The sequence below is a fragment of the Ambystoma mexicanum genome, chromosome 12, assembly GCF_040938575.1.
Source record: "Ambystoma mexicanum isolate Mex_15411 chromosome 12, UKY_AmexF1_1, whole genome shotgun sequence".
NCBI lineage: Eukaryota > Metazoa > Chordata > Amphibia > Caudata > Ambystomatidae > Ambystoma > Ambystoma mexicanum.
In genome coordinates this window covers 144,344,266-144,363,967 of record NC_090936.1, presented here as the reverse complement: position 1 = coordinate 144,363,967, position 19,702 = coordinate 144,344,266, and the positions used below count along the sequence as shown (strand labels likewise).

General features: G+C 44.7%; 1 protein-coding gene across 2 annotated transcripts in view; it reads right to left on the bottom strand.

The window, feature by feature from the left end:
- WNT7B (Wnt family member 7B) overlaps positions 1–19,702 on the bottom strand; it is a 554,012-nt gene that overhangs the window by 48,907 nt on the left and 485,403 nt on the right. For both annotated transcript variants that reach the window (XM_069628186.1, XM_069628185.1), the window contains exon 3: positions 6,663–6,934. In XM_069628186.1, the coding sequence (XP_069484287.1) occupies positions 6,663–6,934 (272 nt within the window). The remainder of the gene's footprint in view (positions 1–6,662; positions 6,935–19,702) is intronic.

Genomic DNA, 19,702 nt, shown 5'->3' with positions numbered 1-19,702 from the left:
CCCCAAGGAAAATGAGAGACCCTCTGATGGAAACCATCCCAGATGTTACTTGAGGTGGGATTTAAGGGAAAAAAACTTCCAGTCTAATGGTCAATGAGGGTTACCCTAATCCAGTAGTCTTCAAACTTTTTAGGCCTGGGCCCCCCTGAGCAAAATGTGGGCAGGCCGGGCCCCCCAAAAATGCCATATGGACAGTAAGTCCAAATGGCTATGAACTATCGTGCGGCATCATCACACCCTACTCCCAGTATAGTCCCAGTGCTCCCCCACCTGCTCCCATCACAGTCTCTGGCCTCCCTCATCCCACTCCTAGCCTAGTCCCTGGGCTCTGCCCCCCACCACAGACCCGTGGCTCTCCCACTCTGCTCCTAACACTATGCCATGGCTCCCCCCATACTGCTCCCACCACAGTCCATGGGCTCGCCGACCAACTCACACCAAGCACAGTCCCAGGGTCAGTGGGGGCTGGTGAATTGTTTAAGTGGAGGGGCATAAATATTTCCAGCAGATATGCCATAGCGACCGAGCGCATCGAGGGTCCCAAACCAATCAAGGGGAGCACAGGGGTTTATCCCCCGTGATTTTTAAAAAAGAATGGATTAAAATGTTGCATTTTAGAACATACTTTAAAAAAAGAATTGGTAAAAAGCCAAACAGTTTGCAATTGGTGCTGGGGGGCCCAGGGGACAGGCATGATATTTTGTACTGGACATCTACGATAGATGTCCAGTAAAAAGATACAATCCCTGTCCCCTGGGCCCCACAGTGCCTAAAATAATCAACATGATTATGTGTGTATGCAAGGCGCTGGGGGGGAGGAGGGACAAGGGGAAATGCATGGTATTTTTAACTGGACATCTATGATAGATATCCAGTAATAAAAAAATCTCCCTGCCCCCTGGGCTCCACAGCGCCTCAGAAGGAGAGCTGATTTTGGCAGATGGGTTGGGGGATTGTGCAACAAAGGCATTTTTAAAATGCCTTTGTTGTATAACCCTCCATCCCCTCTTCCCCCCCACTCGCCAAAATAAGCTCAATGGACCAAAACAAATACACACACACACATTCACACAGCAATCACTGTTTCATCATCACCATACACTCACTCAAAACACAATCATACACACATACGTACACCTATTTAAATAACAAATAAATGAACATAAACATACCTTCTGCAGGGGCCTGCGCATGGGTGCTGAAACGCCCCGCTCCAGGATACTCTGTCCTTATGTGCAAGGAGGCACAGGAGCTCCCCCTCGCGGATACAGATATGCAGTACACCAGCCAGCATTTCCAATGAGCTATGCAAGGCTGGCGAAGCAAAAAGCCCCCAGGCTTGCACGGCTCAGTGAACATGTGCGGCTGGTGAACTGAACTTTCAAAGGGAAACATTGTTTCCCTTTGACAGTTCAGACAGCCCAGGAGCACTCACTCAGCTGGAAAAAGCTGTTGAGGGAGTGCTCAGTGTTTCACTGGGCTGGCCCCTCTGCTCCTCCATAATGGGTGAGGGGGCTACTGGGTGGACGCCCCTCACCCGTTATGGATGAGCCACCAGGCTCAGACTGGCCTCTAGGGCAAAAGGGCAATGGCCATACCAAAAATGCAAAATGCTAGTGTGGGCCAGTCAAAAAGTGCCACTCTTTTGGCCAATGTGGGCCAGTTTGATGAGCTACTTCACTATGCAGTTAGTAGTTTCGACCATTGTTGCTGAATAGATATTCTTTAAATATCACAAATGGCTTACATTTTAACAAAAAAAACCCTTGTGTACTATTCAAACAGTCTGTGACTAAAGGAATGAATATCAATTTTGCAACTGCGGGATGCTTTTTCATTGGTGTCTAAGACACTTTTATGCTCCAGTCTGACCACGTGGCCCCCCCCCTGCCATTTTCCATCAATCTTAAAAAAATAAGTATATTTTTTTTAAATTTGATGCTGGTTTCTCGCCCCACCCCTCCACCCCCCAGGATGCGCTGCGGCCCCTGGGGAGGGGGGGCACCCCACAGTTTGAAGACCTCTGCCCTAATCTCATGGTAGCAACTGAAAGATTGATCACTACTGATGATGGTTTAGTCTTATACCGAGAAAATGTCCTGAGACTTTTGCATGAGTCGTGGAAACCTGAACCCACTGACTTCCGCCAAAAAAGAATCCAAAATATAAGTGGTCAATGGGACCTCTAGAGGCATTAAAGATCTAAGTCCACTACAGATCAACTTAACGGCCAAGACTAAGATTACATCACAAACCAAGCAAGTTAAGGACCTCAGTTAATTAGAAATAGCTACAGACTGCTCGAGGCAAAGCAAACGATCGATCAAGATGGGCCAGGAACATAACCTGCAAATGAAAGCGAATCAAGGCTGGTGATGGTAGGCGGGAGCCCTACCACAAAATCTAGGAGATTAATGCTTGAAGGAGGAGGAGGGATCTCAGTTACTTTTGTGCTCATGGAATACTAGGGGCCATGATCACATGTTCCAAATGAAAAGCCTGGAATTTGATAAATACAACGTTATTTGTTTACAAGAGACCTGACTTTCTGTTGCCCCAATTTGCGATGGATATGAAGTCCAATGCAATCCAGCGAAGAAAAATCCCTTGGGGTTCCCTACGTCGGGTCCCCTGACTATGGTTAAGATGGAAAGGGGGTTGACCATAGTGGCGAGTATAAAGCCAAACCCATATGTCCAAATTACCACGCTAACCTGGGAACAACCAGAGGGTTTAATCAAAATGTGTCCTGTGGTTCTTAATATTTATTAGAACCCAGTCTCCATGAATGATGGCTCCTTCATTGCCCTAAACATGACTTTAATTGACGAAATATTTTTGCAAAACAGTCTAACCCCTATATTATCATCTGTGGAGACCTTAATATAAGATGCTTTGATGTCAAAGGTAAGATGCTCTCTCCCTCCGATCTTGAGAAAATGACCAGATATGGACAACATAACTTAAAGAGCGTAATATACTTATGCTGAATGGACATATCCAGGGAGATACACCGGCCAATTACACATGGGGTCGAGGTTGCCAACGTTCCTGCATAGACTATTTCTTTGTTTCTACTAGCATCCATAAGTGGATAACTGAGCCAATTGTTCTACCCATGGTTCAGTCAGAGTGACCATAGTCTGCTCCAGCTAAAATGGAGCTGGGTGGGAAGCCCCAGACCTATGAAGGGAACTGAAATAGTGCAGGTTAACCAAGCAGGTACTAGATTGAGAATTCAGCATAAGGAAGTGCCCAGGGTGGTAGAGGATCTGAAACAGTTGGCTCAGACTAAGGTAGCCCCTCTACACTATGAAGTGATATTATCCCAGTTCCAAGCAAAAACTACACTAGGTCCTCACCATGGAATAACGTGTCTCCACTATTATAAGAAAGCACTAGTGGAGAAAAAGAAAATCTATTGCGCTGACTTAAGAAAATTGCTTTCATCGAAGTCAAAGGATAGGTCTTGATAAAACGAAGGAAACAACAGTATCACAATTGGCTCCTTTCCTCTAAGGCTTCTCGTCTTCAGCATGACACAGAAGAAATGTTTAAAGCCATGGCGAAAAGGAATACTAGAGATCTGTGAGCCCTTCTTAACAACAATGAGGTTTTACAACCAGCAAGTATGCTATCAGCTGTGTAGGAGGTTAGTTGGTTCAACAACTTTTCCCAGCTTTTTGCGAGAAGGACATTAAAGGGGCCTGATCCTAGGGGATGTAACATCTCTATCCCAATAGAACAGCTCGAAGTGGATAAGAACCCTCGTGAAAAAAGAGAGGATGACCATGAGTGGGCAATTGAATTTGATAAAGATCTTCTAATGTTCCTAATTAAAAAATGTAATTCTTCCAGGGCAGCTGGGCCGGATGGCCTGACTAATGAAATATTAAAGCAGAGCCCTTAGGACTGGGGGGATTTTTGTTTAATATTATTCAACAAAAGCCTAGAACTTACAGTGGGCCCAGTATCTTGGACATCTGCCCTATTAATACCAATCTTAAAAAAGGCTGCAGAGAGGACCAAAAATAGTTATAGGCCCATTGCCCTTCTGGACACGCTGTAGGAGTTGTTTTCTTCCATTCTCCTCTGGCACTTGCTGAAATGGTCAAGAGAGGCTGGGTACCTTTTGCCGAGACAAACTGGATTTGTAAAAGGGATGGAAACTAACCTCAACCTGTTTCTGCTCAATACTCTGAGGAATAAAACCATGGGGGCAAATTCCAGACTGTTTGTGGCCTTTATCGACCTCGAAGAGGTGTTTGATAGCATCAGCAGAGAAAGGCCATGTGGAAAGCTCATAGCTTAAGGTGGCCTGGGAGATTTAATTGAAACTATTATAGCCCTATACTCAAACACAAGTGTGAGGGTTAGACTATCCACTCAAGGTCTTCTCTCAGGAAAAATCTCCACCTTTCGAGGTTTGAAACAAGGATGCTCACTGGCGCTGGCCTTATTCAATCTCTATCTAGCTGATATCATGGAGGGCCAAGATACTGTCCAATCCTTTCCCCCTAAAATAAACAACCAGCCGGTCCCAAAACTTCTCTTTGCAGATGACATAGTTATTTTAGACCAACACAAATTGGCCTCCAGCGACGTCTTAATGAACTGGTCAAATACCTCGAGCTGAATGCGTTAAAGATAAATGCAAAAAAGACAAAAATATTGATGCTGGAATGTAAAAAGGGGAAAAGAGCCACAGCATTTAGGTGGTATGAGGGCAAGGAGTTCTTGCATCCGGTAAACTCCCTCCCTTATTTGGGAATAATAGTAAATAACAGCATCATTTAAACCCATTGGTTGGAAAATATCAAACTCAAGTGGAAGCGCCTCACATCCCAGGGGATACTCCTGCATGAAAGATAGTTATCACCTTCTTTAAATTGAAGGTGATTCCTATTTTGATCTATGGAGCTGAAATTAAATGAAATTGGCCAAATAATGTCTGGGAATACACTGAGGGTTATTTCTGGAAAAGAGTGTTGTGCTTGCCTAATTCTCTCCCAAATGTAATGGTTAGGTTTGAGCTGGGCCTACAATCCATGCGTTCAATGATCAAATGGAAATCTCTTGCATTCTACGCCAAGTCTATGGGCGAGGAGGCAATTCGACTCCTTTTGATATACTGAAACAAGATACCAGACATGTGGGAGAGAAGTGCCTGGCCTCAGGGAATCTTTTCAACATGGCCAGATGGGGCAGCATTTTTTCCACTTCCACAGATAAACCAAAGCTGACACTGGGATTGACCTAATGTAAATGAGATGTGTGTGTGGAGGTGTCATTCAAGGATCTTGACCTCCATGGTGTGATTTAAACAGGATGCAAGGGAGTGGGTCAGATGTAGAGATTGCGGAAAATGGTGCTGCCCCTGAGAAGCAACTTGGTTTACCCTGGATTTGGTCCCATGCGGTTTCAGGCAACAAGCAGGTGGCGCATTGTTTTTTACATTGACAAAAACAACTGGAGTTGAAGTGCCCCATGTTGTCGAGTCCAAGAGTAAAAGGAGATCATGGACAATGAAATTAGTGGACATCGGGTCAACTGTAAATGTGTACCAGCATGCGTGGCCATGATTAATGCCGTAGAAGATCACAGAACAGTGATGCGTGAAGGCATAGGAAAAGTGTGCATGATGTCACACAAGAAGGAGGAGACCTGGGATCCCACTGTGTTTTCAACATGGTGGACCTTTTAGAGTTGGGAAGGTAAAGTGCCAATAGCCATCTTCTCAGAGTTTTGGTAGGTCATCCATCACAGAGATAAGGACTGACTGGGCGCATCTTGAGGTGCATACATCATGTTGGAAGGCAAGCTCGCACTACGTAACTTTTGCTGACTGAGACAGATTTGATATCACACTTTAGATTGTGGTCCATATGGGTTGAAAGGGGATTTTGTGAGCTAGGAGTCATGGCAACTCACTCGAGCAGATAGTGTGGAGTGAGCAGTAGACCATTTGAAGTATAACGGTGCACATGGAGCGCCATGCTGGTCGACTTGTGTCGGAGGATCTAGCCCAATTTCTTGGTGGGGCTCAAGTGAGTCTGGAATTTGGTGGGTCTGATGGGGGAAGAAGAGGAAGAACTTGTAGGAGCTGCGCGATGAGTGGTGTTCGAGTGGGATAGATAGAGGATATCTCTGCAAATGGAGGGGGCTCTTGTCTGTAAAGAAATCTCCATTGGAAGACAAAGGAAAGGCCTAACAAAGGGTTATACTAAAGGGTTAAAACAGAAAGGGGTCAGTAGAGAAATGGGGATGCAATGTGGAGGTCGCCCCCCACGACACACAGGGATGTAAAGGGGACAAATGGGAAAAGAAGGGCAAAGGTATACAACAAATTCTGGCACTATAAAAAAAAAACAGACATTGGGCAATAAGTAATTCAATGATACATTTAACATAACACACCCGTATCAAATAATCAAAAAACATACATAAAAATAACCTGTCAAACAGATAGGCAGCCTTAAAAACATGCAACCAGATATATTCATTCAGGCCTTCTGTTGACCTCGTATGCCCAAGGATGGTATGGGAGCAGGCGTGTTAGAACATTGTAGCCATGTTTAATGACTTCTATTTCAGTTCATATGAAAATTGATCCAAACGGTCCTCCAAATACCCACATTGCATCGACACCTGTGCTAGCGTACCTTTCTTCCGGCCTCATTGTTGTGCAGGTTCATCAGCCTCCGTGCATTCTTTCTGATTTCGCGTGCGTCGACGAACCGCCGGGAAAATTCGATGCCGTATTTGACGTCGGCAGAGCAGCCTCCCCATTTCCATCCTTCCTCCTGGTTGTAATAGCCCTGTTTCTCTCGGTCGCAGCCACAGTTGCTGAGGTTGCCCTGGCTGCAGGCAGAGGTGACCGCGTGGGCGACACCGGCAGCGGTAATGGCGTAGGTGAACGCGGCTTCCCTACTTCCTGTGGAGAAAAGCCAGAGAGCTGATGGGTTGGAACCATGGCAATGACACGTAAAGATAACAATGCCACAGAGAGCAGCAACATCAGTTTCTCCTTGGACATGTTAGGGTAACTTGCCAGTGTAAGTGCTTTAGATTGATTTTGGCTGTATTTTTATTTTAAATCCAGTGGCTTGTCCATGCAACCATATTGCAATTGTATGGCAAGTCCATTTCATAAAGTGATGCTGGGAAAAGTAGCTAAATTGTGATCTTCCAGTTGTGTCAGAAACACAGAGGGGGAGGGGGAATTTTGCTAATTGCATGTTAGTGACCGGCAATGTTGGCCCTTGCACGCTATCGGGACCCCTGCACGCAATTTTAAACATTCACAAACGTTTAGTGCAAAACTGAAGAGTACAATTAGGGAAAATCACCTTCTCCGCTTTGTAAAAAAAGTAAATGCCGCCTGTACGTTTATTTATTGATTCCTATGGAATCTGCCAGCTCAGGAGCAGGCGCTAATCTGAGGTGGATTCCATTAGAATCCATTTGTTTTACGCCTGCATGAAAATGCACCTATGGAACATTGCGCTCTATGAAGGTGGAGCAGGGCAGCAAAGTGGAGATGCAAACCCTGCTTTGCTGCCTTCCTTTGCCTTGGAAGGGCCTGAAAATGAGCCAGAGAGCAAAATCATGACGTAGAAGCATTACACCTCGCTTTAAATCTTTGTTTTGAACTCCGCTCAATTTCAAATGGGTGCTGGCCATGAGGCGAACTTGTCGTGGCCATTTGGCCACATTTCTTCGCTGCATTTCCAAAAAGGGGGTGTGAGCTGAATGTACATTTATATAACATTTTGGGAGTTGGGGAAGGGCTGGGGGTGCACAGGGGAGTGGATGGGGGGTTAGCCCCCATAAAAATGCCTCAGAAAATGCGGGGAAACAGCCACAAGGATTTTGCCTACTGAGAGTTGAACCACATCTGTAAAATGACACCCATAGAGGTATTTTCCTGGAAACCATTTCTCGCTGCTTTCAATCATTGTTGCCGAATCAAACTGTGGTTCATCACTCAACATGAAACAGTGGCTTATGACTGCAGGAAGAGAAAGTGCAGTGATTAAAACTCAGAAAAGCTATCATACTGGTTCTGAAGAGCACAGAATATCCCCCAAAATAGCCTGATGGATACTGGGGCACAGTGGAGCTATGCAGCGGTGCACACCTTTTCAAACCCTCCCCCGCTCCAGTGCAAGTCCGTGAATTGTGCATGGTCTAACCTGGCTAATTTAAACCTGGCACTATCTGACAAGTTGTACTGATAGGGTGGCAGTGCTGGAAATTGAAAAGGATTTACCCTGGGAACCCCCTCCTCTTTGATGAGGCGGAGGGGGCATGGCCACAAGCCACGTCGCGCAAAACACAGTGGGCCTCATTACATGTTTGCCGCTCCGGAAACAAGGGTGCCGATAAGCTCACTGACACCCTTGTTTCCGGAACGGCAAACTACAAGTCTGCCTGCCAGAGCTGCTGTGCCTGACAGGTCTGTCCCTGCCGGGCGCAGCGGCCATGGTAGGCAGACTTGTCACGGGAGCACAGGCACTGTTGCTAACGGTACCGGTGCTCTCGTGTCACCACTCCCATAGAGTCCAATAGGAATCTATGGGAATGGGGATTAACAAATGTAGCAGCGCCTGACTTCCCGACCGCCGGACTTGTAATAGCCCACTGGCACCGGGAAGTCAGGCGCCAGTAAATTATTACGTGTCCGGCTGCAACCTGCCGGTAGTACTGGCAGGGTTACCACCGGACCCGTAACGAGGCCCACTGTTTTCATGGAACCCAAGCATGGCGATTTGCATAAAAGCAAAGAGCTTTTTGGGAGCACAAGAATGGCGACAATTTAAAATTTGAAACATGTTTGTGATAGTGATTTAGCAAGAAATCTTTTTGAACGAATGACGGAAATCTGACACTGCTATTTTCATTGGTCACAATACCCACCCTAACAAAAAATATCTGTGCATTGCAAGGCATGTATAAAAATGTGGGCAGCTTCTGAACAGAATGCGGGGATTTGACAGTCTCTGCATCTAGTCTTGTGTGCTGTGTGGGAGAGAGCTTCCTTGGGAACCTACTTTAGAGTTGTGTGTGCTAGTCCTGGCCCTCAGGACGTTCCCATTTTCTACTGGGCTCGTGGGCAGTCGAATCATGTGCAACACCACATGGCGTAGCAGTTGCATACTTGTGGTAATCCACTATATTTTAACACATGGAGCCCGCACTAGCACAAAATATCCAGGCAGAGCCATTATGCCTTGAACTTCTCTGCTATTACATCCATCCAAATGAGGGCTTATATAGACTGTACAATGACTACTATTCCCAGCAGGTACTTCCATATTATCCTCAACTTTTAAATTATTATTATTATAATTATTAGTATTATTGATGGCGGACCTAACTTCTAGAAGCAACGTAGCACTTTACAGAGGCATACAACTGTACAGATACACAACATAATGCTTTACAGAGGGATACAACAGTACAGATGCATAGCAGAGCGATTTACAGAGTTAACAGAACAGATATACAGAGGGGTGATACAGAGGTGCACAGAGGAGGGGTACAGCTGTACCGGGTGGCAAGGAGGAGATCGGCGGGTGCGGTCTAGCGAGTCAGGTAGCAAAAGGGACATTGTGATGAGGTAAATGGAGACCATTCAATGTATTTTATATGCAACACAAATTACTCCTTTGCTTAATCTTCAGAAGGTGTGTAAAATACATGTTTTTTATTATAATATTTTCATGCATAGCATAAAAAACCTTTAAAGTGCATCTGAACAGGTCATATGGTGTCATGTATACTAATTGGCGTCTATGTACATATTTTGCACCCCTTGTAGTAGCGCACAAACCACTTAAATTCTTGCCGTCCTAACACCATACCCATTTCTCAGCACTTGCATATTTACAATTTTATCATTTTTCATTTGTTTCGGAGTCTCCTGACCCAGAGTGCGATCTGGCTTCCGCTGGCAGGTTTCTATCTGTTTTTTTTAATTTATATACATATATATATATATATATATATATATATATATATATATATATATATATATATATATATAAAACAAAACAGAGACTGGAATTCAGTCTTGGGCGCAACGCAACGGCACTCCGGCTGTAATTGTAATTGTCTTGAAAAACTTCATTAGTCCTCATAAATCCACACGCAGACCGTGTTTGCTGTGCAGCCAGAAAATCCTTTATTAGTAAAAAAAGGTATGTGGACAAGGAAGGCAGCAGCAGCTTGCAAGAAAGAACGACGCGTTTGACCCTACTCGGGCTTCGTCTGGTATGTGCAATGGAGAGAGGACTGCGTTATTATAGACAAATGGTATAAGTCCATCTTTAATGTTTAGCATTCTTGTGTGTTGGTATAGTGTCCAAACCTTTTCTATAGAAAACAGACGGCCATTTTTAAATGTTTTTTGTCAATGCTTTCGTTCTATTTTAATGCCTCACATTTAAACAATACACATGATGAATACATGTTATACATATCCCATGATTTTCACCAAACTTCACTATCCCAGTGGATTCGTACTAAAGTGCTCGGAGCTATTGATAACAATGTTATATGGGATTATTAACAATGCATTCATTCTATTCGAGTATTTATCAGTAAATGATGAAAGCAAAAATAATTTCTTTGCATTTGTTATAGTATTCACTGAGTTTCACTGTCCCTAGTGGGTATAATAAAGTGCTCAGTGCTACTAATCACATCTTGATGACCCTTAGAAGCCCTATGTTTATATAACTATATTAAAGTGCACAGTGCCTTATTATTGCAATTGATGTTATATACTAAAGTGCTATGTGCTATGTGCTATAGAAACACTGTTGGGCTGCTAAACATTAAAGTGCTCTGTGCTTATGCTATGAATATTGTAAATCTGTGTATAAATCACAAATTGGGATGGGAGACTGTATGTTACCCTTACGGGTGCCTCTATGATATTGTTGGACCAACTAGATTGGAACAATTAAAGGAAAAAGATCTATAAATAGATCATTAATTTAAAATAGAGACTGTGTGTTGCCCTTGCGGGTGCCTCTATGAGCTAGCTAGCCCAACTTAGTTTTAACATGGAAAGACAGGAGGATTTTATAAAAAGATAATTAAATCTAATTAGAGACTGTGAGTTACCCTTGTGGGTGCCTCTATAATATAGATTGACCAACTTGTATTTTATCATTACCAAATCAGGGGAGATTGTACAAAAATCATGAATTCAAATGGGAGACTGTGTGTTACCCTTGCGAGTGTCTCGCTTGAATTATATATTTTAAAAAATATTTTAAAAAATATTTCTATAGGTGGCAATGTAAAATGGGAGACTATATGTTGCCTTTGCAGGTTATCCCTGTTATACATAGGGCATGCAGAAGTCCCCAGTAGATTATTTTATAGTCAAAAATCTTAAAGTGCATTGTGCTATATACCCGGATCACATGTTACTACCAACAGGTAAAACATACTTATTCGTTTAACTCACAATATCATAAATGGAGTCACTTTATAGTAAAAAAGGGTGAAAAGTTAAAGTGCATAGTGCTTGGTAAACAAATCACATGGTAAAACCAAAGAGTAAACATTATGACAAATGGTCTCCAAAAGTAGAATTGCCACTATTTCATGATGATATTGGTCATGATTTTTAAAATCCCATCAAATCTATTTGTATTGTTGTTAAAAAATATTTCCCTTTGAATTTCACAGATGTAAGATTCTGGCACATTGTGAACCTGCAAATGCAGCATACTTTGTGTATAAGTGCAAATTATTCTCTCCTATTTACAAGTGATAAAGCAATAAATTGAAAAAACTTTAAAGAAAAACCAATAAGTAAACAAATTCAAAAACTGCAAACAGATGCTTAGACGTCTGATTCATACTTAGTGTACTATACACCCCTACTAATTTTTTATGCACACAAAAATATATACAGAAAGAGAACATTTTAAATCTGATGGTAGGAACACAGTCTATTCTTCATGGTGGTCATATTTTTAGGATCCCAAGAATACATATAATTCTTCATCACGATTGTGGCCTCCCGGAAACTTGGTGTTAAAATCCACTATGTATCGAGATTCCATTTGCCTCAATTTTCGTAATCTATCCCCACCTCTTGGGTGTACCTTCACTGTGTCAATGCCAAAATATTTGAATGTTCCAATATCATTCTGATTAATGTCAATATATATATGGTAGCGGCCGTGTAGGTATGGTTAAGTTGCTCAACTCATAGGAAGAGCATTTTTTGGGCGGCTTATAACTTTGCATTGCCTGGACGAATCCTCACCAAAATTTGCAAAAAAGTATATGGCCCGGTCTGAATTTTTTCGGCAAGTTTGGTGAGGTTTCGTCAAGGGGGGGCAAAGTTATAGACTGAATGGAAAAAATGTAGCTCACGCCTACAGCCCAAACTGCTGGACTGATTTCCACCAATATTTGCGGCAGGAGCGGTTCATTGGTCTCGAAAGCGTGCATTTGTATATATGGTGGAAATCCATCCAGTAGTATTTTCCTAAATCAGCCTCTTGTGTCTCGTGGATAGTGTACAGTAGTGGTCCGCACCGCTACGCTGCATGTTGTTTAGGGTTCAAAAATAACCACTTTCACCCCTTTTAAGCACTGCGTGGAGCTGTTTTGTCAAAAGGTAACACATTTAGAGGGGCGTCCCAAAATATTGTAAAGGCTTATAAATGTGGTGCCATTTGACGAATCTACACAAAAGTTTGCAAAAAGATTTTAGATCTAGATATAAATGCTTTTGTAAATTTTGGTTGGATTTTGTCAGGAGGCGCCTAAATTAGAGGGGGGCTATCAACCTTTTTACATGGCCTATAACTTTGTTGCCATTTGACGAATCGGGACAAACATTTCTGAAAGATTATAGACCGAGCCTTCAATGTTTGTGTCTGAATGGATTTCGTCAAGTGCGGGCTAAGTTATATGACTATTGTATGTACATACATTTTGACACTTTTGAACAAATAAAACATGGATGGATTTCAAGCAAACTCTGGGTGTTTAAGCGCGTTATAAATATGCAACTAAGACAAAAAAAAAAACAATTACGCAACTGAAAAAACAAACAATTCCTGTAACAGCGCCTCGATGCCCGCGGGTTGTGTGAGCGCTTTAAAAATGCAAACAAAAATATATATAAAATAACAATGTGAAAGTCAAACAAGCGGATGATGATGCCCGCTCGCAGTGGGTATAGGCCCTCTTTTTTAGCCAGAGAGCTATCTATAGATAGAGGTAAGAACAAAAGTATAAAAGTATAATGATATGATAAGGAGTGAGATGTTTTGCACATGTGTTTCTGAAATGCTCCGAAAAGACATTAACATTTTTTTGACGCACACACTTGCAAGCCTATGTTAAGGTGGGGGTTTAGTTGTGCATACCATATAGGCGGAGCACCCCACTTTGTGCTCTGGCATATTTCCTACTTCTGCGGAATACCACAGCAAACTCAATCCTTTGGTTGTTAGAAGTGAGATGAAGACACACAAACCATAGTGCATATAAAAAAGTATTGAAATGTTTCCATTATTTCAGTTTTTGGAACAATAACCGTGATGGGTCTGCAATGCTTTTTTAAGGTGAAGGATCACCTGACATCAGTACCTTGAAGTGGTTGTTTTGGCTTCAAAGTAGGCCACAGATGTGGTGTATTGCTTGTAATCAGAAGAAGGTACTGTTTCCATATAGAAATGGCGGCACAGAATTGATGGGCGTCTCTAAATCCCTTAGTACTCGAGTCACCACATGCGGAAATCATGCCCAGCGCCGGCTCAAGGTGTGCTCAGGGGAAGAGGCTGCTCAGGGGAAGAGGCTGCACAAGGCCGCCACCCCTCCCGGCGGCACAGCAAATAACGGGTGCCTTACCTCGAGTTTACAAGACAATGGGCCTCATTATGAGTCAGGCGTTAAGGGGTTAACGGTGACGTAAACGGCGCCGACCCATAACGCCTGATTACAAGGTCCCTTAGCGCCATGGTGATTTTAACGCCTGCTTTTTGCAGGCGTTAAAATCATGGCGCTAAGGGACCATGGTGCTAATTACGCCACCGTAATTTACGGTGGCGTAATTAGCGCCTTCCCCACTCCCATTATGCCCTACGGGGCAAAAATGGGAATGGGGAAGGGTAAAATGGGAAATGGGGATTTACCGCCCCACTCACCTTGGAATGGGGCGGTAAATCCGCCATCCACCATGGTGTAAACGTAGGTAACTTACCGCCTGGGTCGTAATGAGGCCCAATGAACTGGACACTCCAGCTCAGTGTCATATAAACTTAAGTGTTGGTCTGGGCCAGCGCATATTAAAGAATCACACTTTGCAAGAACCGCAGGGGGCTCGGTTCTGTTGGTCGGCTGATACTTGTTCGATACCACTGCTGTTCTGCATTCGTGATGGGTTGGGGCGATTAGTGCCGGACCCAGGACTCATCGGCTGAGGGGATCCTGAGGCGTCACTCATTGTGCCAAAAAAAGGAGAGGCACGCACTGAAAAACCTCGCACAGGGCACTGGCAGGCCTGGGATCATGCCACTCAGCCCATGAATTGCCCTATGCAGAAGCTTTATACTGACTCGCAAAGAGATTCTTTCTGCAACCTCCGAGTCGCCCGTCTAATCCTAAATCAGCCTCTTGTGTCTCGTGGATAGTGTACAGTAGTGGTCCGCACCACTACGCTGCATGTTGTTTAGGGTTTAAAAGAACCACTTTCACCCCTTTTAAGCACTGCGTGGGAATGCTCTTGCAGCAGTGGGTATCAGTGGTGCTCACTTTTGCACCATCATCCAATGTCCCCATTCAAGACGTGGCTTCCCCTGTATTCAAGGGAAGGTTTTGGGATTGCCTCCTGCACACACAAATGTCTAACTCTACCTCTGGAGGGGAGGCAGAAACAGGCAGATTATCAAGTGAAATACTTCCTTGCAATATGGTGGTGTTTACAGCCATGCCCATCATGAGAGGTAGCTCCCAGGAGGTATTTTGCAAGCATCGCCTGTTTTATTGTTACCTCAATGCTGTAATGAGGCCCTACGGATCAGAGGCGTTGCTAGGAGGGGGCTGAGTGGGCTATAGCCGCGGGTCTTTTGGTGTAGCCCCGGATAGAAGCTCAGGGGTTACAACCAAAAGGCTAGCTAGCCCCCAGTCCCGACAGTCCCAAAATTAGCGTAGCCCCAGATCTTTTCCCGACCTAGCAACACCGCTTCTATGGATAGTCTTTTCATTTGCCAAGTTACTGTGGGAAAACCATGACTGATTGCGGAATCCTGACAGAAGATGGATGCCCAAAACCTGTATATTTGAAAACCACATTTCATTTTACCCATGAGCAGTTGGTGATTTGGCTGTTGAAATAAGTTTGGAAAGTTACTGAACAGTGCTCTCGTGGAAATTGTTCATCTTCCCTACACTGCTTTTGGTTGTTTTTGGAAGCCAATATTATAACTGTGTGCCCTATGTGTTGCCGGGACTCCGCCTCCAGGGTCTACCCAGAAAAACCGGGCTGGAGAGCACGGAGTACCCCGGGTCTCTAGGCACTGGATGAATAGTGCCCATTGCTCTTTCCATTCACCTTCGCAATGGTCTCACTCTAACATCTTGTGCATCACAGAATGAAAGCCGCAGATATTGGAATGGCCCCCATGCGGTCGCGGGGGCGGTTATTGGTGCCAGAGGGTTAAAGGGCTCCATGAGGGGCATTGCTCAATATCATGTTATGACTCTGCGGCAGGGGACGGGTCAATCGCTTCCATAGCCCCTTCACTGTCTCCATCAATGGCATCCTTCCCACTGACTCAAATGGAGAGTTAGCACGTGTTGCAGCTTCTCCTTGGGTTTATGTATGAGCGTCCTGAGCAGATGCGAACTATAGACACATTGGAAGCCACTTGAGATGAAGCAGTTCCAGTTTGCCCTACTGGGGGATGCAGACAGCAAAAAGCCCCTACTAATCGTATGCCGAGAAAATGAGCTCCAACAGTTGGCAATTCCATTACATAACCCAACGGGGAGAACTCACAACCTCGACTCACACGCAATCAGTTGACGTCACAGGGAAATGTGTGTGTGGGGGGGGAACATTTTAGTCCAAGCGAGTTCTAATTGTCCCTATTAGAGAAACAGGCTCTACTGTTATGTTTCTCTAAGAGTCCCTCTTGTTGGAAAAGTCCTACGAGGGAAAGAAAAGGGATGTAGAAAGGATTGGATCTGGGTGGTATTTCTGCTGGAGTACGGGGTCCACAGGCGAGCAAGGGGGATCGTTTGCATAGCCAAGAATGCCTTAGTAGTTTGCACTCAGTGAGTACAGCCTTCATCCCTTCTGTCTTCTATACCTCTTTCTTTTGTCTTGCTTTAGAGGATTTTTCTTACAAAAGGGCTTGTTAGAAAGGAGGAGCACCAGGGAAGCCGAGGGACAGACACTGTTTCTCTAATACGGATAATGAGGGCCCTCTTAGGAGAAACCTTTTATTGTTCCTCCTCCTCCCCACAACTCCCTGTGATTTCAACTGGATACCCTTGAGTTAGGTCCTGGATTCTCCCACGTGGTGTTACGCATTCTCTTTCGATCGGTGGGCCCAGAAGTGAAGCATTCAGCAATATGATTAAAGGGAGATGCATTGCAAATGGGAGCCTCAACTGGATACCCTTGAGTTAGGTCCTGGATTCTCCCACGTGGTGTTACGCATTCTCTTTCGATCGCTGGGCCCAGAAGTGAAGCATTCAGCAATATGATTAAAGGGAGGTGCATTGCAAATGGGAGCCTCAACTGGATACCCTTGAGTTAGGTCCTGGATTCTCCCACGTGGTGTTACGCATTCTCTTTCGATCGCTGGGCCCAGAAGTGAAGCATTCAGCAATATGATTAAAGGGAGGTGCATTGCAAATGGGAGCCTTAACTGGATACCCTTGAGTTAGGCCCTGGATTCTCCCACGTGGTGTTACGCATTCTCTTTTTCGATCGCTGGGCCCAGAAGTGAAGCATTCAGCAATATGATTAAAGGGAGGTGCATTGCAAATGGGAGCCTCAACTGGATACCCTTGAGTTAGGTCCTGGATTCTACCATGTGGTGTTACGCATTCTCTTTCGATCGCTGGGCCCAAAAGTGAAGCATTCAGCAATATGATTAAAGGGAGGTGCATTGCAAATGGGAGCCTCAACTGGATACCCTTGAGTTGGGTCCATTCCAATTGGGAGCCTTGGCATCAACAGTGAGCTCAATTGGCAATGCAGCATTTCCACCCTGGACAGAGAGGTGCCAGGACCAACACAGGCAAGGTGCGGAGGGTAAGGGTGAGGGTCGGGGGAATGGAGGCTTCAAGCTTCAGGTTTTTCAAAAATTCCAAAATGTAAGTGTATGAGACGGTAAACACAGAGGACACCTATGAACTGTCTGGTCCGTTGAAACTGCGCCCATTTTAGAGAAGTCCACACCATTTGGAAATATGGTGCAAAGTGGCCCAGAAGGGCAGATGCCGCGTGGTGTCCTTGCGAGGCCAGCCTGTTCTCTTCCTAAGTCCCTGCAATGAGTAGACTGTCCTCTTATGTTACACCGGTGTCGAGGATTGCAACATACATGCTTTTCAGTTAACATCTGCTACGGGTACAGCTGTAATTGGATGCTACTCTCGCAGGTGGATGTTTGCAGTAGGGAAATAGTTGAAATACCTCACATTGTGTCGCAACAAGAAAGGTAAGAGCAACTTCGCGCTGAATCGGAGAACCACAAATCGGCATACACGCGCACGCCCAGTATTGTGTTGCAATAATCAAACTGGGTGATACATAAGGGAGGCTGGAACCCTGGCAGGTGGTAATTATTAAAATTATTTATAGACTTTTTCTTGAGCAGTGATCAGTCCTGGGAGGTTATCAGATCACCACATATAGGTTGTGACAATGGGAATTAAAGCTGGATGTCATCACATTGAACAAATATACATACAACTGACACATATAGACGATGCTTCCGCTAGGCGGGCGGAACGGGTGACCTGACAAAGTCTGAATGCTTTAACCAGCAGAATCTTCTTGGAAGAACGTATGGGAAGGGGATGAGTGACACTGCAAATCTCTCATCTTGGCAAAGACCAGCATTCCGAGCGCGCAGATTGGCCCAGCACAGCACCTGTCTCACCTCTTCTTTAATTGCCATCTGTGCTTCACCTCCCTACCACCCATGAGCTGCATTCCACCCTCCATCCCCAAATACACTTACCAGCTACATTCCCTCTGCTGTCGTCATACTGCTTCCTCTCCCAAGCCACTCATGAAAATGGAGGACGGACCTCCCGGGAGTTTCGTCCACCATTTTCATGGTGGCCATCTTAATGCATGTCCTCTCTGAACCTGACATTTCTTATGCCAAAAACACAATGCCCTTTTCATCCCGGACACTACACCTGTGTATTAATAGCAATAAAACCCTCCCTTGCCAGTTTTCCCAAGTGTAAACAGTATATTTCACCACATTAAAGCACAATACATGCTTAGAAAAACCTGCAAGCTTCAGTATTATTACTTAATAGGTACATGTGCGAATACGTACAAAATACAACACAGTTTGAGCAAAGAAACACAGTACAGCGTGTCAGGTGACATGGAGGTTTAGGTCAGGAAATTTGCCGGGCATAAGGTGAGGTGGGCGTGCAAGGGGAGGGACAACTCGAAGCCCCAGCCTGTGTTTGATCATAAGGTTGATATGAAAAGTGGGGGATGGCACATGCAAGGCCCGCGTTGTCTGCACAGCCAAAGCAAGACAGCACATGACACTATGGGTGTAGGCTGTGGAGGAAAAAAAAAACAGGGCAAGGCCAGAGAATGGGACAGTGAAGAGCAGGAGTCTACAGAGTTAACAGACATGTGGCATTCTAAGGAGCTGATAACTACATGCTTAGCCGTGAACGGGAGAAACAAAACGGGGTACAACATATTAAACACTGAATTGTGTACTTTGCACTTATTCGTACAAAACAGAAAGAACGGTGCCAGTAAGAGAACGTTCCAGAGCCTGTTAATAGTCCTTTCGCAATAATGCTCTCTTGTGACCAGTTAATGCCGCCTTCTAAAACTATAATTTAATGTCATCAGGGGCCGCAGAGGGCATATGCAGGGGCATGAATTGCCCTCGCTCCACCCCCTCCGCTAGCCCAGGAATTGTGGGGCTGCCCTATCAGGAACAGCCTTATAGTATATGAGTTCGACGTCATGTTGACCGCGGCCTTAAGTGTCTCTAGAGTGGGTACGTAAAGGAGAAGGAATCTCTTGCCTCAATCAAGTAGTGAAGACCTGTGTTGCTGCCACCTCTACAGTTGCCCACTTCCTGTGGTGGGTGAAGACCTACAGCAGGGTATACAATGGCCAAACACTGCAAAGGCACCTCGTTTGCATCTGCTCGGCACAGTGGATGTAGACGTACACTTCTGGGTTGGGGACTCCCAGTTGGATAAAGCGTGCATCTATGCAACAGTGGGAAAGGACATCGTTCCTTTCCAGCCCTGCAGACCCTTCCAACGCAGGTTCGAATCCCGGCAGGGCCAAACTCAGCCTTTCATCCTTCTGAGGACGATAAATGAGCACCACACATCATCGGTAATAATAAGCAGCGCTCAGATGCCTGAGGGTTCGTAGCGCTATATAAATGCAAATTATTATTATTATTATTCCTGGGCGGGGTTGTGACAG